We start from the raw sequence: 24,995 nt of genomic DNA on the forward strand, positions 1-24,995 counted from the left end.
CGGGGGTGGGGGTTGCCCCAGGCAGGGGCCAAGGTCAAGTGCTACCTCCTTGTATCTTTCCAGCTCCTGCACAAAGGTGCGCTCGTGGAAGAGCCCCTGCAGCCGGTCCTGGACGTAGTTGTGGCACAGCTCCTCGAAGGAGGCGCCGCGGGCCGCCCCGCCCTGCTCGGGGTTCTGGAAGCCCGGCGTGTCCACAACCATCATGGAGCAGAGGGAGTGCTGGCTGGACTGCAGAGCCCTTCACGGGGAGAGCCTGGGTCAGCGCCATCAGGGCAGTACCGCTGAGCGGCTCCACTGGTCTGCCCTCCCCGCCTCCCGGCTTAGGGGACCCGGGCAGGGAGGCTGTGCCCCTCCTCGCGCACAGCCCGCGGGGACAGGGCGTCCTCTGCTGGCATCAACTGCACCTGGGCCGGAGCAGGAAGCAGGAGAGCCCCAGGCCCCACCTGGCACTCACCTGTTCACCAGGGAGATGAGAAGGGTGAAGAGCTCACTGTAGAGGCCAGAAGCCATGCCCTCTAAGCACTCGAGGGCGCTGAGTTTGGGGCCTGTGGGGCAAGAGGATCCAGCTCTATCCCCTGCCCCCTGGGACTCCCCGTCTGATATGCTCCCTGCCTTCCCGGGGCCACGTCAGCCTGGGGGCTCTGGGGTGGGCCTCCCCCACTGACGGACGCATCTACGCGCCTCACCATTCTCCCCATCCCAGAGTTGGCAACAAGCCCTGGACCAGGCTCCCAACCCAGGCCCCCACCCCAAGGGGCAGAGGGTACCTGTGACCTCTCCCAGGCTGCTCTCCTCGGGGCCCTGGCGGAAGGAGGAGGCGCGCTGCAGGGTGCCCCCCTTATGCTGGTGCCTGAAGATGGCCGAGGAGAGCTCCTCCAGGCCGCAGCCCAGCAGGTACGCGGCCTTCTGGGCCCACTCATGGCGGGCAAACTGCTTGCGTCCAGCTATGGGGTGGAAAAAAAGGACTGGCATCTTGGATCTTCCTCCTTGGGCCAGTTGATAACCACTGTGCCCTTTGGCTCCCTCACACCCGTAGCACTGGGGCACAGGCATCTTCTGGAGGGAAAAAAAGTCAGCCCTGATGACACAAGATGGGCTTTAGGCAGGATGGGGGCAGCCAGCAGCTGCCAGCGTGTCCTGTGACCCTTAGGGGTGGAGAGAAGGAGCAGGTCCTGGGAGAGGTGGTAACTCCACACTGCTGCCACCAGAGGGCACCCCACCAGCGGCAAAGATCCCTTTCGGGGGGCTTGGCGCCAGGGGTGCCCATGTGGGCAAGGACAGAGTCAGAAGATGAGCCAAGCCACCCACAACGACCACAAGAACCCCCGTCATGAGAGAGTACTAGTGCCTCCCCCTACCAGGGATGCATTAGGGACCCCCCCCTTCCCCGCAGGCGTCTGCTGGGGGGACCACAAACACCCACCCGTGGCCCAACAGTGGGGAAGCAAAAAAGCAGCAGGGGGGAGGGAACAGCCCACACAGCCACCCGCGCCTCAGCGACATGTGTCCAATCAGGGTAATTAGGGAAAGCTAACAAGAAACGAGGTTTTACCTTCAGCAGCTTCTGCAAGGCAAAGGACCAGCATGCAGCATGCAAAGGAAAACAGTGTGTTAGCAAACAGTCATCAACTCAGCCAGCCGGGCCCACGGGAAGGGACCATGGGGGGTGGGGGTTTGTGAGGATGCGCGCGGGCAAGAAAACAGGACCACATCCAGACTGGAAACAACAAACACACACACTCACGGTCTCAGAGGAGTATGCCTGTGGACGTAACCGCACTGACACACACAGGAAGAGACGCACAAAGACGTTCTACCAGACACACGCGCACAGGCCCACACACTGCCCTGGAAAAGACTGGAAGCTCTGACAACAAGGCCCGTGCGCTGACGTACCCAGTGCTCCCACCCGCGGTCGGCCCTGAGTGGAGTGATAGGAAACCCAAGCTTGTCACCTCCTCGGAGTAAAAGAACTTCCCCCGAGACACAGTCGCAGGCCCACCTGCCCACCCACACAGTCTGGAGACAACTTCTTCCACCCAGCACCTGATTTCTCCTTGGCAGGGAAGCCACCTGCTGGGGTGGTCAGGAGCCCCAGACGCAGACTGGTCTGTGCACCCACCCCCCAGTGCTGCTGGGCAGCCCGGGGCCCTTCCCATCCCAGAGGAAGATAAATCCCGCATCCCCTTTCCTTAAACAGGAGGAGAAAGAAGGGAAGAGTGAAGCACCTGCCCCCCAGTGAAATCTCCGAGGAAGGCAAGAGAGGTCTTCCAAGCCGGGCGGAGCCCTCGCCATTCACAAGCCCCCAGGCACAGGTGCTGACGCTGCAGCCCATTCATACCCCGGTGCCTGCTGCCCCCTGGTGGCCTCCACCCTGACATGCAAGAAGAAGGGACCCCAGCCACCAAACCAGTGGAGAGAAGGGAAAACTGGCCTCGGGAAGCCCCAGGAAGCAAGCCCACCTCACCCCACTTAAGCCCTATGGAGGGCATCTTGAGAGGTTCTGAGATCTGGATACAAAACAGGAAACAGGAGAAACAGCGATTGTCCCAGAATCACTGTGGGGTCTCCCAGAAGCCCCACAGGCCCTCTCCACCCACAACCCTGGAGCTTTACCCCCGGCCAGCTCCCCTCCACTATGACAGAACAAGCTCATCTCCCAGAGAGAACCCAGAAAAAGCACCAAGACAGGGCAAGGTGGCCCTACACCCGGTGGGGGGGAGTGGAGGTCAGTTACCGGCTTGCTCCTCGGGGGCCTCTGTCAGGAACGGAACAAGAAGGAGAGTTATTCCAGTGGGGTCTGCTCTGAGTTAGTTCCCTTCTCTCTCTCTCCCCTCATCCCCAGAACCCCAAGCCCAGTCACTGCCATCTAAGTCCAGGCCTCAGGCCCCACTGGCAGTGACGCTTCTCCAGCTGTCCGGAGCCTTCTCTGATGCACGGGACTGGGAAGAGGCACAAGTAAAAGAGGGGTGTCTGATGACAGAAGAATCTGTGCTGGGCAAGAATGAACTGGGAGTCGGCAGGGTCCCTGCAGGGTCTCCGGGGAGGCAGGCCAGGCTGTTGGGCCCCACTGCAGGTTACCTTTGGTGGCGCCTGCAGCCCCCAGGTGATAGATGGCGGCCAGGATGAACCAGCAGGCCTTCTGCTCATCCGGGGAGATGCCCAGCACTTTCATGGCTGTCTGGAGCTTGCTGAACTGCTGAGCTGCTTTCTGCTTCTCCTCGGGCTGCAGGGACAGACTGGCACACTGGCATCGCAACCCAGAGGGAGTGCCCTCCCAGCAACCCCTCCCCCCCAAGAGCTGCTGGGCCCTCAGGGAGCCAAGGCTCAGGGCAGAGCCACCCAAGGCTTCCCTTACCCCAAGGCTTCCAAGGCCCAGGCCCCATAGCCCCTCACCTTGGCCAGTGGCACAATCCCAAACACACTGTTCTCTGCCAAGTGGTTCAAGTGGAGCTCTGTCCTAGAGGTACAAACAAGGCATCAGTGCCAGGCTTGTCCCATGCCAAGGCCAGCTTTCTCCCAGGACTGAGGCAGACAGACTTAGCTTCTAGACTCCGAGTTCTGTCTGCCCATCACGCCCCCACTGGCAGGCCGGCTTCTGCTGCCCTTCCTAATTGGCCCGACCACCTCATCAGAGCCCCGGCCTCCTCTCAGACAGGTCACCAGAGATGTTTGGGTGAGGGGGTCCAGCCAGGGAGCAGGGAACCTGTCGACGACAGAGACTGTGCCTTCTGTTATGAGACGAGCTAAAGAGCACAATGCCCTGGGGCTGTTTGCTCTGTCTGATCCTTCTGCAGTAAAAACAGTCTGCAGGTCTAAAGGGAATCTGCATGGCAGAGGCAACCAACATGGACACGAATACCAGCTTAGGCCCAGACTAGCGGTGTGGCTATGGGCAAGTCACTGACCACTGGAGTCTCGGTGTGTTTTCCTTTCTAGTTCTGGCTCCACGGGGAATGGAGACACTAGCTAGGCCTTGGGAGCACTGAAGAGTCGGGTCATTTGTGCCCCCCTCACACACAGCAAGGCCCCTGTACCTGGGGCCAGGGGGTTCCTAACGGGCAGGGCCACATCTCATTCATCTCACCTCCCCAAGGCCTAGCTCAGAGCCCAGCACAAAGCAGCACACGATAAACAAACAGTTCAGTCTGCAGCCCAGTGGCAAGGTCCAGGAGTCCAGAGCACCCTCCCAGAACCCTCTGGCCTGTCTCACCTGAGGGTGCCATCCCCACAGGCCAGCAGGTAGTAGAAGACGTTGAATGTGGCTTCACCGGCTGGGCGTCGAGCCACACGCAGCTTCTCTAGAAGCATTGTCTGTGGCATAGCATGGAGGGTGTGGGTAAGGAGGGTAGTGTCAAATCAAGCTTCCCCCAACCCACACCAGAAGGAATCAGGCCCGTGAGCCTCCAGGCCCTGGGAGCAGGCAGCTATGTCTTATTCCCAAGGTGCTCAGCTAGGGGCCAGATCACCCTAGGGTCAAATGGGGCAGGAACCGGAGCCAGGAAGAAGACAGGTCCAGCTGGAGGGGGACCTGCAGCCATGCCCAGGCCACGGGAACCAGCCTTCTTGGAGGGGGGGGGTGGTGGATGCTTTTGATCTAGTGTGGAAGGGAATCAGCCTTGGCTGTGCCTTACTTTACTGGCAGGCCAGCCCTCCACTGGATGAGAAGCCGACCTTGGAGCTTACAAAATGGGTGTAGGGATGGCCCTAGCAGTAGGGTAGGGAGGATCTCAGGGTGAGGAGAGAGAAGGGAGCTGGCAGGAAGTGTGGAGGGCAGAATGGTGAAGGCTCAGGGCAGAGGAATGGGTAGAGCAGGCCAGCCCTGCCTGTGCCAAGGTCTATTTTGTTGGGGCCAAATCCCAGGAAAATAAGGCCCAGGAGAGAGCTTGATTTCTAGGGCAGGAAATCAGGCTGCCTGTGTCCTGATGCCCTGAGGTCCGGGCAGTGCCCCTCACCTGAACGGAGGCCGAGGCCACCTGGCCAGCTTGGTCAAAGTCCAGGGAGAGGATCTGGGAGAAGCGGGTAGCATTGCCATTCATGATGGTGGGGCTGTTCCCAAAGGCTTCCAGAAGGGTGTACAGGGCCTGCCACTTCTCCACTGCAGAAAACAGGCCCAGAGGACATCAGGAAAGCCAGGGACAGCTTGCCCACCGGCCATGGGCTCCAGAAGCCCAGGCAGGATGGGAGGCCAAGCCCAGGCAGGATGGGAGGCCCAGCCCAGGCCTGTTACCCCAGGGCATGAAAGCTTGGGGTTATTTAGAAGCAAACTTCCCAGAGACAGAGGGGTTTTGAGAGGACAGAGAGCCCTCCTTCCCAGCCCATCCTCAGTTTTCCCAGTTGTCCCTGCCTCACCAGAAAACACCTTGTTCCCACTGGTGCCTGCAATGGTGGCCAGGTATTGCACCAGGTGCTGGCAGCTGGTGGTCTTGCCACTGCCACTGCTGCCCAGGAGGACGATGCACTGGTCCTGGCGGCTCATCAGCATGGCCCTGTACGCAGTCTGGGCCACGGCATAGATGTGGGGTGCCATGTCCTCTCGCCGGCACCCCTTGAACATGTGCATCACCTCGGGTGGGACAGGGATGGAGGGGAGGGGTAGGCTCTTAGCTGGTCCCGTCCAGACACCCCTCACCCCCAAGGTCCACATCTTTCTGGGCTTTTCACTCCCTGGGTACCCAGAGGCTCTGAGGCTAAGGCATGGAAACGCAGACACTAGTCAAGCCCTGGGCTCTGTTCGAGAATTGGAGGCGCTCCTTCTGACTCCCTTCCCTTGAAATGACTCCTCTTCCCAAGGTCAACTGTGAGAATGGACAGGCACTCAGTGGGGTGCCAAGGCAGATGGTGGCGGGGCAGAGAGCCAGGGCAGGTGGGGATGCACGATAGCCTGGAGGGTGCCGCACCTTCTCGGAGTACAGAGCCGGGGCCCCGCGGGGGCTGAGGACAAGCAGGCTGGGGCCAGCGTACGTGTGCAGCAGGCTAGCGCCATAGCGCTGGCGCAGTGTGTGCAGCACACTGGACTCGTTGAGGTACACCAGTGAGACCAGATCTTCCAGGCGGTCGCAGGACGGAACGTTCGCCTGTGGAAGAGGACGGGCAGGTGGAGGCTGAGGAAGCAGAATCCTGTCTCCACCGCCAGAGGACAGGCCCACCCTCCCCAGCCCACCTCCTGGTGCCCCCCGTCTGCGCACCTTCTCCACGTCATCCTCGTCTACATCCAGGACGGCTCCGTCGTGGTCCAGCTTCACGCGCACCTTCCCCTCGGGCAGGCTGATCTCCTTGGATTTCAGCTGACTGGCTGCGGGGCAGGGACAGACAGTCGGACAGGGGCCTGGGGAGCATCTGCCAGCCTGTTCAGGCCCTTCACGGTCCAACACTCCTCCCCACTATGGCACTAGCTACCCAGCCCTCACCAGACCCCAAAGGCCCACCTACCACCCAGCAAGGCCGAGACAAGGTAGGAGGCGGCCCTGGAATCAGAGGGTCCCGGGCACCTGTCTCCTGGGCCCCTCCATGAGACTCACCAAGTGAGAAGCCATCTTTATGGACCAGCCACACCTTTTCTGTCTCATACCATGTCTCCTCAGCTGCAATCTGCTCTTCTGTCTTCGCCTATCAGAGGGAGGGGAAGAATAAACCGTCAGGCCCCGCTCTGGAAGTCAGAGGCAATAAGGGCAGCTCATGAGAGGAGCCACGAGAGGGGAAGGGCTGCAGGAGGAGCCCCTGGGGGAGGGGGGCAGGCAGGCAGCAGACTGAGACACACGGACAGCAGAGGTGCCTGGGAAAGAGGTGGGGAAGCCAGGAGGGAGTGCTGGCTCTGAGGTCAGGGACACAGAGGTTAGGGACCGTAGCAGCCTTGAGGCCCTGGGAGGGACAGGAACACGTGCCCAGGAGCGAGCAGACCCCAGGAAAGCAAATCTCCAATTCCACGTCAGCCGCCCTCTGCCCTCTCCTCCTTGGGAAACCGATAAGATCAGTATTCTGAGCCCAAACCCCTAACCCGGGGCCACAGCTTCTGGGATCTTTCATGTCCAGCTTCTCTTTTTATCTGAACGATACAGCTTCTTTCACCAAGCTGGGAAAGGGCATTGCCTCAAGATTGGAGCAGAGAAGTGGCAGAGAATTTTGTAGTTCTTAGGCAATCCTAAGCCCCTGGCCTTCGCCTTGGCCTTTCCCTCCAGAGGATGAGCTCCCTGAGCAGGGACACAGTGCTCGGGTGTACACACTGGACTCCCCGCTCAATCCTTCTCTCTGTTACCATCAGCAAAGTTCCCTCTTTACCAGGTGGCAGGTGCCAGACCTATGTGGCTATACCAAAGCCACACAAAGACACGAGACAGCGTGGCCGGAGATAGAGGTGGGTGGGTGGGTGGGGAGTAGCACTGCTTTGCCAAACACAGGGAGAGACCAGCATGCCCTACGGATGGGTGCAGGGAAGGGTGTAAAGGGGCGGGGGTCCCCAGAGCCCCAGGCGGTCACCAATCAGAAAGATGCGCTCACAGGCACTGCCAGTCGGGCATGGCGCTGCCAAAGCCAGTGCCCCTGACAGGGAGACCCGAGCTGGGCTGCCTCAGTGGTTCCCAGAATTCTGGGTTTCATAGACCAGTGGAATTACCCTCCAAACAGGAGGATCACTATAGGGCTGTCCATGTTTTAATTTATTAAATGAGGATATTAAAAAAGGCTAATTCTTTAGGTTTGAAGAAATGTTACTTTATATATATATTTAAAAAAAACTCATTACAATGTTTTGTCCTTTTCAGGTGAAATCTTTGTCTTGAATGGGCACATTCTATGGGCCCGGTGTTTGGAGACTGATGAATAAAGTGACGTCTAAGGGTCCCAGGATTCCAGCGAGGGCCGGTTGACAACTTCAGAGCGAATCTGAAGATGGGTTTCCCACACTGGCCAGCAGGTGGAGACAGAGAAGGCGTCATCTTCAGCTTTGGGCTTGGGGAGGGGCAGGGACGCCGCCTTTCCAGGTTTTTTTTTACCCAGAGGGAGCAGAGTTGAAATACCTACAGCCCCCAACTCAGGCTGAGAACTATCATGCACCACGGAGGCCCAAACTGAGCAGTGACACCAGACGTGCCCCAAGGGCCTGGCACAGAGCTGCCCCTGATACCGTGTCCCCCAGGGATCCTCCCAAACACCAGGCAGGAGCCTGAAGGGGGAAAGGGGCCTTACACTCCAGCACGAGGCCCGGGCACAGACGCCAGCCCAGGTGCAGGCCGGGGGCAGGGGGTCACCGGAGGAAGCGGAGGGCTCCTGAGGGGGACAGGAGCACCCTACCTGGCTGTGGGCAGGAGAGGCGGCCTCAGGGTCCAGCTGCCGGCAGCAAGCAAAGAGGAGAGAGAGGAGAAGAGGGGTGAAGACAAGCAGGCCACAGCATGCCCCCTTCAGCAAGCACCCCAGGACCACGTGGGTGGGTACACACTGGCCACCCAAGGTGTGTGGTAGAGGAGGAGGAGCTTAGTGCCCTGTCCGGGGAGCTGGCCCGAGCAGGTGAACTGCACCCAGGCAAGCAGAAGCCAGACAGGAAGAAGACCCAGCTTGCGATGTTCCCATCAGATTTCCTAGAGGAGATGCTCCCGGAAGTCCTGCCCCATAATCCTGGCAGGCGTGTGCCACTCTGCCTCTGGCCACAGTCTCTCCTAGGCTGGCTATCCAGAACATTCTGAATTAGGCTCCCTTTTCCATGTCTGCCAGGCCAGCTTCTCTTCACCCAGGGCCTGGGCTCCCTGGGAGCCTCTGGCCTTCTCTCCAGGGCATTTCCCACCAGATGCAGCCCAGAGCTGTCCCTCACCTCCAAACACACACTAAAGGGTGTCACTCCCCATGCCAATGGCTGTTCTTCAGAGCTCCCACCTCTGCACCTTTACAGAAAAGGTCACCGGCCGCCACTGGTCTAGGACCCCTTCCTCAACCCATGGTGCCCTGCATCTCGCCCCACTCCCAGGTGGGCACACTGGCCATGTGGCAAGCAGAAGCATCACCCCAGCCAGGTCCAACCTGTGAGCCACCTGCCAGCTGCCCCAGGGCCAAGGGTCTATGGGCAGACTCTGTGGCCTGCCCTGACATCCCTGGTTATTTAAAGCCCCTCAATGGCTTCCTGGGAGAAGGAGGGGAGTCAGCCAGGCCTTGGACCTTTTCTGTAAGAAATGGGCAAGGAGTTCAAGGACCCCATCTGGGTCTGGAAAATCAAAGTGTCCAAAATTGGCCAGGCAACACAGGACATGACTCCCAGGGATGAGCCTGGACCTGGCATCGTGGGATTGAGAAAATCTTCTTGACCAAAAGGGGAAAGTGAAGTGAAACAAAGTATCAGTGGTTGAGAGATCTCAAATGGAGTCGAGAGGTCATTCTGGAGGTTATTCTTATGCATTATACAGATATCCCTTTTTAGTTTTTAATGTATTGGAATAGCTAGAAGGAAATACCTGAAACTGTTGAACTGCAACCCAGTAGCCTTGATTCTTGAAGACGATTATATAACTACATAGCTTACACAGTGTATGTCTGTGAAAATCTTGTGGCTCACACTCCCTTTATCTAGTGTATAGACAGATGAGTAGAAAAATGGGGACAAAAATTAAATGAAAAATAGGATGGGATGGGAATGCTTTGGATGTTCTCTTTTACCTTTTTTTTTAATTCTTATTTTTATTTTGGGGGGAGCAAGGAAAATGTTCAAAAATTGACTGTGGTGATGAATGCACAACTATACAATGGTGTTGTGAACAGCTGACTGTAGGGTATGTGAATATATCTCAATAAAACTGAATTTTAAAAAATTGGCCAGGGACAATTCCATTTAGGAAATACACAGAATAAGCAAATCCATGGAGACAGAAAATAGTTTAAAGGCTACCAGGGGCTGAGGGGGGAGGGGGATGGGGAGTTACGCTTAACAGGTATTCAGTTTCTGTTCAGGGTCATGAAAAATCTTGGTAATTGATGGTGGTGATGGTAGCATGATACTGGGAATGAAATTAATACCACTAAAGTATACACTTAAAATAGTTAAAATGGGATATTCTTACTATATATATGTTACAACAATTTTGGGGGGTGGGGGGTGCAGAGCCCTGGGGAGTGTGTCAGCTCCCTGCCCTGCTGCCTACCAGGCCCTGGCACCAAAACATGTCCCTCAAGGCAGGAGAAGGGGGCCAGAGAAGGGGTGCATGGCGGGGGGCCCCAGGCTCTCCAGAGGAACCGCCTAGTGGTGCAGGGGCCTCTGCACAGCCGCTCTTTTGATTCTTCAGTGGGAAGCCAACTCGAGGGCCCACAGGCCAGCCATGGGGCCACCCTTCCAGTCAGGGGGAGCTCCCATGCGCACGGACACACACAGCTGGCATCCAGCCTCCGGAAGGAGGCGTGCCAGAGCCCGGGGAACACACACGAGAGGGGGCATTACAGGAGCCGTGAAGATCCTCTCAAGCCGCTGGTGAGCCTCCTCTGTGGGGGTCAGCCGGGCCTCAGGGGCAGCTCCCGCCTAGAGGTTAAACCACTATTAGTCCCAGCCTGGGGAGTGGCGGGGGCACAGCATGCCAAGCCCCCAGCCCCGGAAGCCACTGGGACCCAATGGGTAGGGAGAGCAGGGTCAAAAGACAAGCCAGGCACCGATTTGAGTTTTTCAACTTTCAGATGAGAACAAAGAACAGGTGCCTGGAAGTCATAGTTATTTCTTCCTACGTCCTAACCATCTCGAGCACACGAGCCAGAGCTAGGACGGCACTGTCCCCCCAGGCGCCCTTCTGGTTCCTGCCCCAGCCCCAGGTGACACAGGTGGCTGAGGTCCAGGTGAGAGAGCCAGAGCAGGAGGGCAGCTGGCCCAGGATCAGGCACATGACGCTCCCTGGCTACTTATAGGTTCTCCCGGGGGAGTGCAAGCTCACCTCAGGCCCTACTCATTGGGCCAAAATGCCCCTGTTAATTCCTCTCTGAGTGCCAGGAATGGCCACTCTCCCGACTCACAGAGTGGGCCCAGAGGGGTGGGGGAAAGCTGCAGGCTGGCTCCTGAGTGTTGCTACACCCAGGAGGAGAGGGCAGCAAGGTAGGTCCTAAGACCCCAGGGGTCACAGGAGGTAGTGGTCAGGTATGGACCTCGAGGGCCCAGGAAGACAGGACAGGCCCTCAGGCTGTGCTCCCAGTGTCCTCCAGACCCCTCTCCTTCCAACTAGAAGAGCAAGTCAAGAGCACAGAGAAGCAGTGGCAAAACCTGATGGCCCCACACACACCCCGTGAGGCCTCGGCAGAGTCCACAAAACAGGGAAGCTTGAAGAGAACTGTCCCCAACCCAAGACCAGCCAAGCAAGTATCACTTTTCAAAGGGAAGGGGTTGGACCCACAGTCGTCTCCTCTGCCTTGGCCTCCTGCCCCAGCAGAGAGTATGTTGTGGGCAGACAGGGGCAGCCCCGAATTCAAAGGGGGGCCCCAGGCCCACAGGCCACCCAGGCACAGGGCTCCTCAAGAGGAATTGCAGGCAGTGATGGAAACAAGGGTGAAATGCTCTCAGCATCACTACTCACACTACCAGCTACCCACTCGAGCTCCAGGAACGGGGCTGGAAGCAGCATTATTTCTAATCTTCACAGCCACTTTCAAAGCAGGTATTCTACTTCACAGTTTCAAAATCTGAAAAGCTCCCCCAAATAGTAAGTTTTTTTTCAACTACTTCGGTGGGTACCCCTAACTGTTCATATTCCATCCTCTTTGGCATGAACATTTCTAGACTGTGCTGGGGAAATGGTAATGTGTTTGGTTAAGGGCTGCTGCTTATTACGTATACCGTATAACATTCTCAAATCCAAACATTATGAATTTCCAAAATACATCTGGCCCGAAGGCTTCAGAGAAGGGATGGTGAGTGTGCTGAGGGCCCGTGGGGGTGAGTGGCTGGGGGTGTGAAGCCAGGCTACCCAATTTCAGCAAACATGGTCTTTGTACCCCAGCACCCATCTGTTAAGACTCTGACCTTTGGCTTGGGGTCTGGGGTCTCAAACTGGCATTGTATGGCTGGGGACCAGCCTCCGACTCCCACGGCAAGAGTGTCGAAGGCCCCAGCATGCTGGGTAGCCGTTCCCACCCCGGCCGCCGGGCGTGCCCAGGCCACCACGGGCTCTGGCACTCAGCGAGGGAAAGCCATGCAGCCGCACCGTCCGGTCCCTGGGCCCAGCCTCTCGGTCATGCGGGGTCACTGAGGAGGCTTGGGGACACCGGCAGGGAGGTGTCTGGCCCTCGAGCAGGGGCGGTGAGGGGCATGGCAGGTTAGTGACACGCTCAGATACCTCCTGCTGCACACCAGGCTCTGGAGCCTGGGTGGGCTGCTCTCCAGTGAGGTGGTCTGTCCTCTCTTCCGGTGGGGCTGGGGTTTCAGGCCCGGCTGGGGATCCTGGCTTCCCCTCAGAGCCTGGCTCCTGGCCGGAGGGCTTCTCCCCCTTCCCGGGAGATGGCTTGCTGCGGGACTTGCGGTCCTTGCCCCTGCCCCGGGACATGAGGCTCCGCAGGCCCATGGAGAGCTCATCCTTGGCTGCCTCCTTCTTGGCTTCAGGCTTAGGCGGAGGAGGGGGAGGTGGCGGAGGAGGAGGAGGTGGCAGCTTGGGACTAGGAGCTGCCTTTTCTCCCCTCTTGCTTGGAGCTGGGTGCTCAGGGGACTTCACCCCTCTGGTCGGAGGCTCCCTGGCACTCCCAGACTCCTCTCCAGGCAGCACCTTGCTCACCACCCTCCTCACTGCACTGGCCACCCGCTTCCGGGAGAGGCCCTGGGCCTCCCCGCTGGGGACCTCTGCTGAGGCCGCTCCCAGGCCGTTCATGGCGGGAATGGCTGCAGGGCTCTTGGTTCTCTGGGAAGTCTCTGAGGGAACCGGGCTGGCGGGAGGCTGAGGACTCCTAGACAGGCAGCTGCCCTCCTTTGAGCTGCCTTCTGGCTACAGTCACACAAATATAGGTAGACATTAGCATCAGCCCCTTTGTCCCTGCCCACCCCATGCAGAGGAAGTGAGAGGGCACCACCTCACACCCAGCCGCGGAACAGACCCTCCATTCATCCATGCAAACAGCAAGGAGCTCCAGGAGGCTACCCCCAGGAAACCCTTTCTTCATCTTCCAGACAGGACAATCGCATCTCCCTCCTACAGGGTTCAAGGAGGTCCTGCTGTCATCTGTGTCCACCCCCAGGCTGAGCACAGACTCCCTGGAAACTGGGGAGGTACCCCAGAGTTACCGGCTCTATCAGAGCAGCAACCAAGCCCCAATCCAGAGGAGCCCACTTCCTCCCAGCCCAAACCCAGCAGAGGGGGAGCACAGAGAGGTTAAAGAGCTGATTTCCTAACCCCCTTCCTACAACCAATCCTAGGTCCAACTCTGGGGCTTCCTGCCTTTGTGGTGTCTGCTCCTTCCATCATCTGGTTCTCTGGGTGCTCAGACCCAGAGGTGCCCATCCTGGAGAATACAATGGTCAGGGGTCTTCCCAGTCCGAAGCCATGCCAAGCCCCCTCCCTCCAAGCTCCTCTGGTCTGCAGCCACTGTCTACCCTCCACCCTCTCTCAAGGACCCCAGAGATCCCCTACTGGCCCAGGATGCTTCCACCTCAGCCTCTTTGCAGTTTTCCTCCTGCAACCTCTCAAGAGATCTCCTAGCTCCCATAATGTGTGTGTCTGTGGTATGGGTGGGGGGGAGACAGCTGTGGCTCACAAAGGGTTAAGTACTCAGGTGGCCCCTGATCCACTCGATCCCAGCTTCTCAGCTGCTGGGCACTCAGAAGCCTACTGGAGTTCCCTGGCACACTCCACCGGCTGCACCCACCCTTCCCACCACACCGGTGGGAACGGTCTGAAGTCCCAACGGACCACCAGTGGGAAGATCCAGCTGGCCAATGGCAGAGCAGCTTTCTCTGCAAAGCCAGGCATATCATCCGGGGGAGCAAGGTCAACCTGGGGGATCTTTGCTGGTCAGGCAGTGCCCTGCCCCTAACTAAGCTGTGTGGGAATCCTCAGTTCCCAAAACAATGACCTTGGTTCTAGAGTGCACCTGGGCTCTGGGCTCTTGGAGGGCCTGGCTGCCCATCCCTGTTTGTATACAGGCAGCCATTCCGGGAGTGGACAGACCTGGGAGCTGCCACCTCTGGCTGCCATATGGAGAGGTGGCCCCACCTCCTCCTGGGCAGAGCCCGGCCAAGCGGCCTCAGTCCAGGCCTCAGCCGTGGTGGCTCTGCTGCAGAGGTAGGGAGTGGGGAGGGCTTGAAGGTGCCTCTTCCTCAGCCTCTTGAGCCAAGAGTGCTCAACGGCATGCCAGGGCACTGCGGAGCTGGCTGGGGGCCTGGCTGCTGGGTTCCACGCCCTTCCCCTCTCCTGGCTTTCCTCCTTTCTCATTCCATCATATTCTCCCTAATTAAAGAAGATGATGATGATGATGATGACGGTGACGACAATGATGACAGTAATTGCTCACACTTCTACATTGCTTACTAAGTGTCAGGCACTCTCCCAAGCACTTTATATGTGCTGCTTTTCACAAAAAGAAATCTGGGATACTCCGAGGCCTCTCCTTGACACATCTCAAACTCATCTCTTAGAGTAATTGCAGGCTGGCCTTGCAGGACTATTTACAGATCAGATGGAAGTTAAACTGCCTGGCTAACACATCTCTGCCCAAAGAAGTGGGGAGAACCGAGGCAGGCACCACTGGGGATAGTGAAGTTTGGATCTGTTTTGAGATGCGGCTCAGTCCCAGAGCTCTGGGCACCCGTGACTCCCGGGTCAACAGCAGCCCTCACCTAACCACACACCTCTGGACCTGGCTGTTCAGGAGCTGTCTCCCCTGTCTGGCCTCGAAAGAGTCCACCTTTGTTCACATTCTCTGTCCCATGACAGAGTGATGTAGGGGTGGGGGCTGGGGGCAGCGGGCAGCTAGAGCCTCCCTCCAGGGCACCAGCCCCAAGCAGCTGATGAGGTCTTGGGGAGAGACAGCAGCAGCTGCAGTGAAGTCCCTTCGTGCCTTGCCTTGTGCGTACAGAGCGGGCTGAAGAGTCCCAACAGCTGAGCTCTCTCTCACTCAGGCTCCCTGACCTAAGACGATGCCCACCCAAGCCTCTCCTAGTCCTAAAGGGTTCAGAAAACCAGAACTGAAGGTAGGCAACTAAAGACGGCTGGGGAGAATTGGGGGAAGGTCCCCAGCGGATCTTGACCTTCCCATCTCCTTCACACACCCCTGTCAGCACTGCACATCCTGTACTTCCCGCCCCTTTTCTGGCATTCCTTCCTCACAGGAAGGGGCATCAGCAGCCCTGCCTGTTCCATGGAACTTCCCACAGGCTAGTGTGGGACTGGCAGGTGCAGGGGTAAGGCCAACCCACCCAGACACACGCGCATGCACACACACACACACACATACACACAGGGGTCTTAGAGAAGCACTTACGGCCCCTTCCTCCTTGCCAGGAGGGCCAGGCTTTGGCAGAGTTTTGTCCTCCTCTTTAACCTGAGGGAGCAGACAAAAAAAATTACTGGCTGGGATACCCAGCTTTAAAAGAACAGAAAGAAAACATTCAAGTGGCTTCTCTCCCCCTAAGAGGCAGAGCTCCAGGAATCTCCAGGAGTATTGGGGTTAGGGGACTTGGGCAAGAGACAGCCTACCCTTGGTCAAAACTTTCTAGTGACAGCTTCAAGAATGAAGAGTTCTGCAGGGACAAAAGCCAAGTATCTTTTGCAGACTTGGGCTGTCTAAAGAGGTCCACCCACAAAAGTGACATCATGGCCTTGTTACATGGTGGAAAGATTCTGCTCATTCAACTCATGGTAACCACAAGAGTCATTCCCAGCTCAGACTAGAATTGGTTTGAACAAAAGCCCCCTGACCTGGTGACTGAGGAAGAGGGAACAACCCCAGAGGGGGGTGCCTGTTGGGCCAGCAGAACTCAGCGTAGGGTGACTGGGCAGCCCCCAGCAGGCTGGCTCCAGCCTGCTTCTAGGTCCTGTATGATTTCCCTCAGCAAAGAGCCGAGTGCCTTCCCAGCCAGGCAGAAAGTGGGGCAGAGGGAGGGATTCACAGGAAGCCAGATAGTTTCCCAACCTCAGACCCACAAAACTGCCAGCCATGCAGCTGAGGGTTCAGGGTTAGGGATGGGCGTGGAGGAAGGGAAGATGCCTGGAGCTCTGGCCGCTCTGGCCAGGGGTTTGGGGTTAGGGCTGGGAGCTGGTTGGACTGTGTCAGAGGGGAGGATCAGAGTCAGGGGTGAGGGAAAGGGGGGGAGCACTAGGAGATGCCACAATTTATCCAGAAAAGGACAGATGATGTGGAACCTCTGAAGGTTCTTTCAGATCAAAGACTGGCTTAGAACACACCCAGGCCTCGAGTTTAGGAGACCGGTCTCCTCCTTGCTCACCAGCATCTCTCCTTCCAAAAGCTCCAACGGTCCTAGCAGATTTAATTTCTCTTCTTTCCCCAGTCACTTAGGACTACAGGAAAAAGCTAGGCCTATTTCCAGCCCTACTCTATCCTCTGCATTGCCTTTCTTTCCCAGCATAATGGGTAGGAGCACCAGAAAGAGTCCTTGATTCCTAATGGAAAAGATCCTTAGAAACTCTTCCAGAATCATTTTAAATAACCACTTAGGGGGAACTCTCCATTTTAAACCGGGCCCATGGCTAATTTGGGACTCTAATTAGCAGTGCCCGGGCACTGACCAGCCGTGAAAGTTGCTGCAGTTTTAAAGCTGCATCTTGTCTATAGAGCTATTCTCAAAGGGCTAAAGCTTCAGACTTAGTTCACACTGCCAAAGACAGAGGGAAAATGGCAATTACTAATCAGAGTGGACCCTACTACTTAAGAAATTGGAATTGGAGCAGAGAAAGGGAAGGGAGGGGCTGTTCGAGAGGGAATAGAGAAGTGGCAGAGCCTGGGTCTGTAATTGCTGCCCCCCACCAATGCCCATTACTCACCCCACCCCACCCACACCCCCAGGGATCATACCATGCATCAACTCCCCAGACACACAGGTTAGAGGAACAGCAAGTGCTCTCAATCCACACAGACACACCCATTACTACTGCAAGCAGTGCTGTTAGCTTGGGGTCAGGGATGGCTATGAGATTCCAAGTCCTCTCTGTGTCCTTCACCAGCTCAGAATCTGTCCTCCCTCCAGTGGCTCCAGCTTGGGACCCCAAGAGTCTGACCCAAGTGTGAGGCATTGGAGAAACACTGGCTGCCCCCTGAAGTGTCTGGGACACTGGGCCCAGCTCTGAGCTCAGCTCTGGATTTAGCCTTGGGCTGACTCACCCTCCCCCTGACCCCCCCACTCGCAGGGCTCTGTCCACCGTAGGTCACTGCCCAGCTGGGGACTGTGCACAGGCACACAGGCACGCACAGGCCTGCAGCCTGAATCACCTTCTGGATCAGGCGGCCAGCTGACATGAGTCCCCTTTCTCGGCCCCTTCTACTACCCACCACAGCCCCCAGACTCCAGGAGAGAGTTCCAGAGGCCTCAGAGCCAAAGCCATTCCCAGCAGCCCCTCCCCAGCAGCTGGGATCCCCACAGGCGAGACAGAGCAGCAGGGTGGTGGGAAGGGTGTGGAGGGTTTAACTTGGAGGGGCACCAGTGGGACAGAAGGCAACTCAGCTTACCAGAGGTGGAGGGAGGGGAGGGGCAGGATTTAGCGCAGGAGTCCATCGTTCTCCCCTGATCACCCCCCAACCACTCCCCAAATACACACACAGGCCCAGTCCACCTCCGGCTTCCAAAGCTCCCTCTCCCACAGCCAGTCTCACGCCTGCAGACACACCACGCCAAGCGCATAGGGAAAGCATAAAGATTTTGAAATCCAACTTTCCTTTTGCTCCCAGAAGGCGAACCTTGATGAAAAGGCCATGGCACCGAAGGTAACCTGCACCCTGGGTCAGAGGAGAAACTGGGGGTAGGGTCTCTCGGGGCTCGGAGTCTTCCTAAAGGCCAGCACCTGCCAGGACAAACACTGTGGGCAACAGGGGAAAGGAGGGTATGGGGGAAGGGAAGGCTTATAAAGTCCAAAAGGTCAGAGAAGGAATAAGGAATAAAAGCGGGGTACAGAACGCAGATCTTCCTCCCCTTGGAAACTGTGTGCCCTTGATTAAGCCACTTTGCCTCTCTTGGCCTCTCTGTTGAATTAGGAGCTAGACTGGTCTAGATAATGGCTATAGTCCTCCAGGTCTGGCACCCTAGGAGTAGGGTGGGGGTAGACACACAAACCCTTAATACAGTAAATCAAAGCTGCTCCAGGACCCCAGAAACTTTGCCATCCACCTGGATTGTGTGATCACCAGCTCAGGGCAATAAGCCCAGAGAACCATAAAGCTGTCCCATCCCTGGGTTAGAAACCAGAGCCAGACACCGGCCCTCCTTGAAATTAGCAGTCAGGACCTGTCACCACCCAGGGAGAGGCTTCATCCAAAGATTTAGTTCAATTTGAGAATTGGTCCATTCTTTTAACCATTCATAATGAACTGACAGTTGAAAATTAGAGAATTTTTTAAATCCCCATTTAAATTTTTAAAATTTGTTTTGCCTTCTTTTCTGTTGCCTAATTCAGTTAACATGCTGCAGACTCGAAGTTTATTTGTTTGTTTAATGCATTTGTTCTCTGATCTCATGATCGAGTTTTCCTACTTGCCCAGGGAGGCCCCATCGGTGGGTGAGGACTTGCTGAAGGCTGCATGGAGAGGAAGTGGGAGAGCTGAGATCTCACGGGATGGATCTTGGCGAGCTGTGTGTGTCTGTCTCATTCACTGGCCCAGGGTTTCCTCACCAGCAGGACTCGGTGTCGCCCATCACACTGCAGGCACTTAATGGATGTTTGCTGAATGGCACTGCAGGAACCTGGGTCCTTTGCACAAACCTCTTATCTGGTCCTTTTCCCCTACTGTAAGCCCCGGAGAATAACTGTTCCCCATCTGGATTTCCAGAGATGTGGTAAAAATAAGGGAGGTGTAATGTCTAAAATTAGCAACAATAAATAAATAGTGCACTCAGTGCCACAGGGTGGGGGAGGGCGGGTGCACTTTGAAATTGTTTGGTAGCTCTTTGTGGAGCTAAACATTGACAACGGCCATAAAATGCATCCTACTCTGACCCAGTATCCCATCTCCAGGAATGTATCCTAATGAGCTGACACAAAGAAAGAAAGAAAAAATAATGCAGAAGATTTTTCTAGATGCACTCCATGTAATAGCCCCAAACTGGAGTCAGCCCAAATGCCTAGAGTTAAACTATAGTACTTCAGTACAAAGCAAAATAAACTGACAAACATGTGCACAATGTACCCAGATGGAAAATTCCATATAAAAAACCATCAATCCCCAAAACAAGAACCAAAATAGTATGTCAACAGTGATCACAATGATCTTTTAACTAGTGTGAATGAGGTACAATGGCAGACACTTGGTATTTATTTTGTTTTCTCTTTGTTACTTACTGCTTATTTTTATTGTAAAGAAGGCTAAACAGACAACAAAAAGAAAAAGCAAAGGAGATGATGTCTAAAAGTGTTTGATTTCAAACAGGAGGAATCCATGAAATGTACTGAAGGACCATCTATTCCGGCCCTAAAAGGCCCCCACACTGAGGGGGCCTGGCCAGGCTGGGTCTCACTTCTGCAGGGCCAGTGGGGACCACCCTCCCTCCACTTGCCATCTTCTGGACTCCTCACAGGAGGGAATGGGGCACAAATGCCCCCAGGAGAATAGTTCTACCCACCAGGCAGCCCCTCAGGCACAAATGCACGGCTGGAACAAACCCATCAAGGCCCGACAGCAGCACACACCATGGGCCCCCAAGAGTAGCAGATAACCCCAAGAGCGAGTGCCCAGAGGAAGACAGGACCATGTCACCTGTGGCCAAGGTAACTTCCCAGCCTCCCTGCCTCTGCCAGGTCACACATTCTGAGAAGAAAGAGGCCGGGCATCCTCTGTTTCTCTCTCTCCTTTACCATTCTGAGGCTCCCTGGGGCCCTTCTCCCTCTACCCACCAGGCAGCCCCTCAGGCACAAATGCACGGCTGGAACAAACCCATCAACGCCCGACAGCAGCACACACCATGGGCCCCCAAGAGTAGCAGATAACCCCAAGAGCGAGTGCCCAGAGGAAGACAGGACCATGTCACCTGTGGCCAAGGTAACTTCCCAGCCTCCCTGCCTCTGCCAGGTCACACATTCTGAGAAGAAAGAGGCCGGGCATCCTCTGTTTCTCTCTCTCCTTTACCATTCTGAGGCTCCCTGGGGCCCTTCTCCCTGCCAGTCCCAATCCATCATCAACTTACCTAAAGATGGGGTGGGGAGTGGGTGGGAAGGAATAAGTAACAGTCCTCACAGCTATCCTTATTGAGCATCTACCACGTGCCAGGCACTGAGCTAAACCTTCTATGGGCATTAGCTCACTTAATCCTCACAATATCCCTCTGAAGTAGATGCTATTATGATTCCAACTTTACACACGAGCAAAGGGAGGCTCAGAAGGCCAAGCTTGCCCGAGGCCTTAGAGCAGCGAGTGGCAGACCTGGGTCTTTCCCTCACATCTGACCTCTGACAAGAACATCAAAGGCTCCATTTAGGGATGAGGCAGGGCCCGCCCCACCTCCCTTGGTTCACCTGCACTGCCAGCCTTCCAGGGCATCGGCTGCCAGAACAATGGGGTGAGAGTTTCCACAGATGACCTGCCCCTCCACCTGTGATCTGAATAAGCTGCACTCTGCAAGGAGCGGCCTGAAGGCGGCATTGCCAGGCGGAGGAGGGCGGGAGAAAGGCTTGGCAGGGACACCCGGGCCCCTGGTCCAGCCTCTAGCGGGAGCTCTCCCCCACCCAAGGGCGGAAGAGAAAGTAGCCGAGTGCCCGCCGTCACCACCAGTCAGCCAGTAGGAAGCAGGTGCACTGGAAGGGCTTCCTGCTGCCACTGCAGTTGCATAGGGCCTGGGTTTCCTCCTCCAACGGCTGGGCCTGCTGGGGGCCTTCCTTCCCTGGGGACACTCACTGCCGTTCCACAGGGCACTCTGCCATCTCCGTGATCCCAAATCTGCAACCTGGTGCTGGTGGCCCAGGATGGGGTGGGATGGGGTGGGTAAACTAGAGGGGCCCAGGATGGGGTGGGGCAGGGTAGGGGGTAAGCTAGACCAGGAAGCACCCACCTCTCAGGGTAAGGATCTCTCTCTGGACTCACTGCCCCTGTCCACACCCACCAGGTGCCAGTTTTGTGAGTGGGGTGGAGCAGTCCCTGGGCACAGAGAGACACGAATGCTCAGAGGCACATCTCAGGCTCCTGCTATGCCTCTGCACCAGGCCAGCCCCCACACTCTGCCAACTGCTGACACAACCGAAAACCTCATCCTTGGTGGCTGGGAGAGGCAGAGGGGGGTGGGACGGAAAGGACTTGGAGTGAAGGAGGCAGCTATGTCTCTCCTCACTTGCTTTTTAAAGGAACTTACTCCTCCTGAGTAATCTCTGCTGAAAAAAGAGACCCATGGACAGTCTGGGCATCCCCGAGATGTCATCTGTGCCCTCCCAAGTGTCCTGGGCACAATAATGGAGGGGGCCGTGCCGAGTGAGAAGGAGGGATCCCTGGTAACTCCGAGGACCACCTCCTCTCGAGCCCCTCTCAAGCCCAGCCCCCTGGAGCCCAAACACAAAGCAGGGGACAAAACTTCCAAAGCCCGGGAAGAGCTGGCGTTCTCAGGCTTTGGAGGAAAATAGCACATCAAGAAAGGAAGAGCTCAGAAGCACTGACTGTGCCGAAGGAGTGTCACAGCCAGAGGGGGTGGCTGATGTGGTTATTTAGAAGACAGTGCCCGCTCCAAAGCCCCTGAGATCATGAGTCAGGCTGGGCTGCCCTGCCCCTAGCCACCGAGGGTGTTTGAGACTGCTAGAGCTGGGTAATTCCCCTCCCACCAAGAGGCTCCCAGAGAAGCCCCAAGGCAGCCCCACTCTCCCTCTCTTCCTCTGTCAGCCGCATCTGGGGAAATAACAAAAGGGCCCCTCCTAAGCTAAAATCAGAAAACTGGCGCGAGGAGCCTGGGACATTTCCGGGGTGGGGTGGGGGGTCAGAAGGACACTCACCCGCATGGCCCGGCCTGGAACAACCCAGAGCAAGGAGTCTCTTCTCCAACGCTGCTCCGTTAGCCGCTCAAAATAGCAGCGGCTGCAGCCCCGCCCCGACCCCGCCTCTCCCCGGCCCCTCCCGTCCGCAGCCGCCGCGGCCCTGGCCGGAGCCGGCGAGAGCGGGAGCACCGCGGGTAGTAGGTACGCCGGCAGGGAGAGGGGCTGCAGCAGGAGCGAGGAAGGCAAGGAGGCGGCTCTCACAGCGAGGGCCTCGGGGTGCCGGGCAGGCTGTGCTGGAGAGTTAGGGGAAGGGACAGGGAGGCTGGGACCTTCCTACTGACACACACCCGGGCTCCTGGACAGCTGAGCTGATATGGTCCCTAAAAATAGCAGAGGAATTTGAGACCTGCAGCCCCCGGCCCCAAAGGCCAGGATCAACACAAGCACATGCTTGTCCACATACGCCCGTGTGCACACACATACACCCCGGAACACATGATCACTGAATCACAGCACAGTGTTCTTGAGAACACACAAACCACAGGCCCTCTCCAGCCACCTACTTACTGCGGCAGAGGCCAAGACAACCACTGATGTCACAGGCGGCTCGACACACAGGGCCCACTGCACACTGTGCCCAAACACCCCATAAAGGCCGGCAGGAGCAGAGACTGCAGTGTCAGACTGAGGCCCACTGTCGCTGTCTCACTGCAGTGAACACTTGAGAGACAGGCATGGAATCAGCTGCATCTCAATGTACACATCTGTCACCCCCACCCAGGGCCAGTGACTGCGCAGCCCTGAGGGTGGGTGGGTTTTGCCCCTGCTGCCAGAGGGAACCGTGGGTGTCTGGCCCCTGAGCAATGGCTGCTGGTGGGAAGCCGGAGCTCCTCCTGAAAAGAGATCCTGGCTTGGCTCCAGTCAGCACCACAGGATGCCCAGAGCAGCAGTAAGGACCAGAGAAGAGGCAGAAGGAGCAGGACAGGAAGGGGCCAAAAGACAGGGCCTGCAAGTCTCAGAAACTGGCAGCTCTGCAGAGAAAAACAATCACTGCCTCCCTTTTCCTCGCTAGGAAAAAAAAAAAAAAGAAAGAAAGAAAAGGGTGGGTGGGGGTGATGCTAGGAAGCCCCGGAGCAGAGCGGCCACCCTACCAGTCCTAAGAGCCCAGGGGGTCCTATAAATAGTATTACTTTCTATATGACAAGGTTGGTTAGCTACTGCCCAAGAGGACCCCAACACAACTCTGCCTCTCACCTGCCACACATTTTGTAGACACACACACACACACACACACACACAGGCTCTGAGGACACGGCGCTGGTGCCCCTGTTTTCTAGCAGTGGTGTGTCCTCCCTGGGAGACGGTCTGGCTCTTCTGGGGCATTTGCTGTGTCACCGGTCTTTGCACCCCCAGTGCCTTCCTATCACAGTGATGCCACCAGCCTTGGATACACAGTGAAAGCACCTGGGGGACTTTTAAAATACTGATGCTTGGAACCTCCCTTCCAATTTCTGATTTAATTGCTCTGGGAGGGAGGCCTGGGCATTGGGATTTTTAGAAGGTCCCCACGTGATTCTGAGAACTGCTAGGCTTATTATAAAGCCAGCATAAGGCCTAACACAGAGGTGCCCATTTGTTAAATACATGAGTAAATGAATGAGTGAATGAATGACTCCTCGTGACCACGGGGCAGGTGATTTAAATTTCCCTCATCTGCAAAATGATTATGCCTGTGCTGATTCTTTCACAGGGTTAGTGTGAGATTGGAAAGGAACATATATAAAAAGGCTTTGGTTCTCCAAGTTTGGTCTTCAGACCAGCAGCAGCAGCAACACCTGGGAACTTGTTTGAAATGCAAATTCTAGGGCCCCATGGCAGACCTACTGAGTCAGAATAGGGGCTGAGGGGGATTATCCAGTAGCTGTTTTTTTATTGTTATTATTATTATTCATGTTATTGAGATATATTCACATACCACAGTCATACAAAACAAATCGTACATTTGATTGTTCACAGTACCATTACATAGTTGTACATTCATTACCAAAATCAATCCCCAACACCCTCATTACCACACACACACAAAAATAACCAGAATAATAATTAAAGTGAAAAGGAGCAACTAAAGTAAAAAAGAACACTGGGCGCCTTTGTCTGTCTGTCTGTTTGTTTGTTTCCTTCCCCCACCTTTCCACTCATCCATCTACAAACTAGACAAACGGGAGTGTGATCCCTATGGCCCCCCCCAATCCCACTGTCCCCCCTCATAAGCCACATTTTTATACAATTGTCTTCAAGATTCATGGGTTCTGGGTTGTAGTTTGATAGTTTCAGGTATCCACCACCAGCTACCCCAATTCATTAGAACCTAAAAAGGGTTGTCTATATTGTGCGTAAGAGTGCCCACCAGAGTGACCTATCGGCTCCTTTTGGGAATCTCTCTGCCACTGAAGCTTATTTCATTTCCTTTCACATCCCCCTTTTGGTCAAGAAGATGTTCTCCGTCCCACGATGCCGGGTCTACATTCCCCCCCGGGAGTCATATTCCATGTTGCCAGGGAGATTCACTCCCCTGGGTGTCTGATCCCACGTAGGGGGGAGGGCAGTGATTTCACCTTTCAAGTTGGCTTAGCCAGAGAGAGAGGGCCACATCTGAGCAACAAAGAGGCATTCGGGAGGAGGCTCTTAGGCACAATTATAGGGAGGCCTAGCCTCTCCTTTGCAGCAACAGTCTTCCCAAGGGCAAATTCCGTGGTAGAGGGCTCAATCCATCAAACCACCAATCCCCTATGTCTGTGGGCCAGTAGCTGTGTTTTAACAAGCCCACCAGGTGATTCCAAGGCATGCTGAAGTCTGAAAACATTGCTTTAAAGGAATTATTCATAGTGGTTAAGAATGAGACCTCTGGAGCCAAACTGCCTGATTCAATCTTAGCTCTTCTGC

The 24,995-nt window shown here is 56.2% G+C and overlaps 2 protein-coding genes across 10 annotated transcripts in view; both read right to left on the bottom strand.

The window, feature by feature from the left end:
* MYO18A (myosin XVIIIA) overlaps positions 1–24,995 on the bottom strand; it is a 95,408-nt gene that overhangs the window by 38,347 nt on the left and 32,066 nt on the right. For 2 of the 9 annotated variants that reach the window (XM_037807909.1, XM_037807911.1), the window contains 14 exons: positions 8,290–8,325; positions 6,522–6,609; positions 6,189–6,295; positions 5,901–6,077; positions 5,353–5,566; positions 4,956–5,098; positions 4,214–4,314; positions 3,397–3,460; positions 3,082–3,226; positions 2,738–2,758; positions 1,553–1,564; positions 768–944; positions 455–545; positions 46–238 (listed from right to left, as the gene is read on the bottom strand). In XM_037807909.1, coding sequence (XP_037663837.1) covers positions 46–238; positions 455–545; positions 768–944; positions 1,553–1,564; positions 2,738–2,758; positions 3,082–3,226; positions 3,397–3,460; positions 4,214–4,314; positions 4,956–5,098; positions 5,353–5,566; positions 5,901–6,077; positions 6,189–6,295; positions 6,522–6,609; positions 8,290–8,325 — 1,569 coding nt within the window. Of the gene's footprint in view, positions 1–45; positions 239–454; positions 546–767; positions 945–1,552; positions 1,565–2,737; positions 2,759–3,081; positions 3,227–3,396; positions 3,461–4,213; positions 4,315–4,955; positions 5,099–5,352; positions 5,567–5,900; positions 6,078–6,188; positions 6,296–6,521; positions 6,610–8,184; positions 8,326–22,070; positions 22,133–24,995 lie in introns of those variants that run through there. The other 7 variants (XM_037807914.1, XM_037807912.1, XM_037807915.1 and 4 more) reach the window with 6 other exon arrangements.
* LOC119513062 (vegetative cell wall protein gp1-like) lies at positions 10,158–18,971 on the bottom strand. Its single transcript, XM_037807916.1, has 3 exons — positions 17,826–18,971; positions 15,418–15,477; positions 10,158–12,926 (listed from the first exon to the last, which is right to left on the bottom strand). The coding sequence occupies exons 1-3, from the start codon at positions 17,862–17,864 to the stop codon at positions 11,997–11,999; spliced, it is 1,029 nt and encodes a 342-aa protein (XP_037663844.1). The 5' UTR covers positions 17,865–18,971; the 3' UTR covers positions 10,158–11,996.

This window comes from Choloepus didactylus, chromosome 18 (genome assembly GCF_015220235.1).
Source record: "Choloepus didactylus isolate mChoDid1 chromosome 18, mChoDid1.pri, whole genome shotgun sequence".
In the NCBI taxonomy this organism is placed as follows: Eukaryota; Metazoa; Chordata; class Mammalia; order Pilosa; family Megalonychidae; genus Choloepus; species Choloepus didactylus.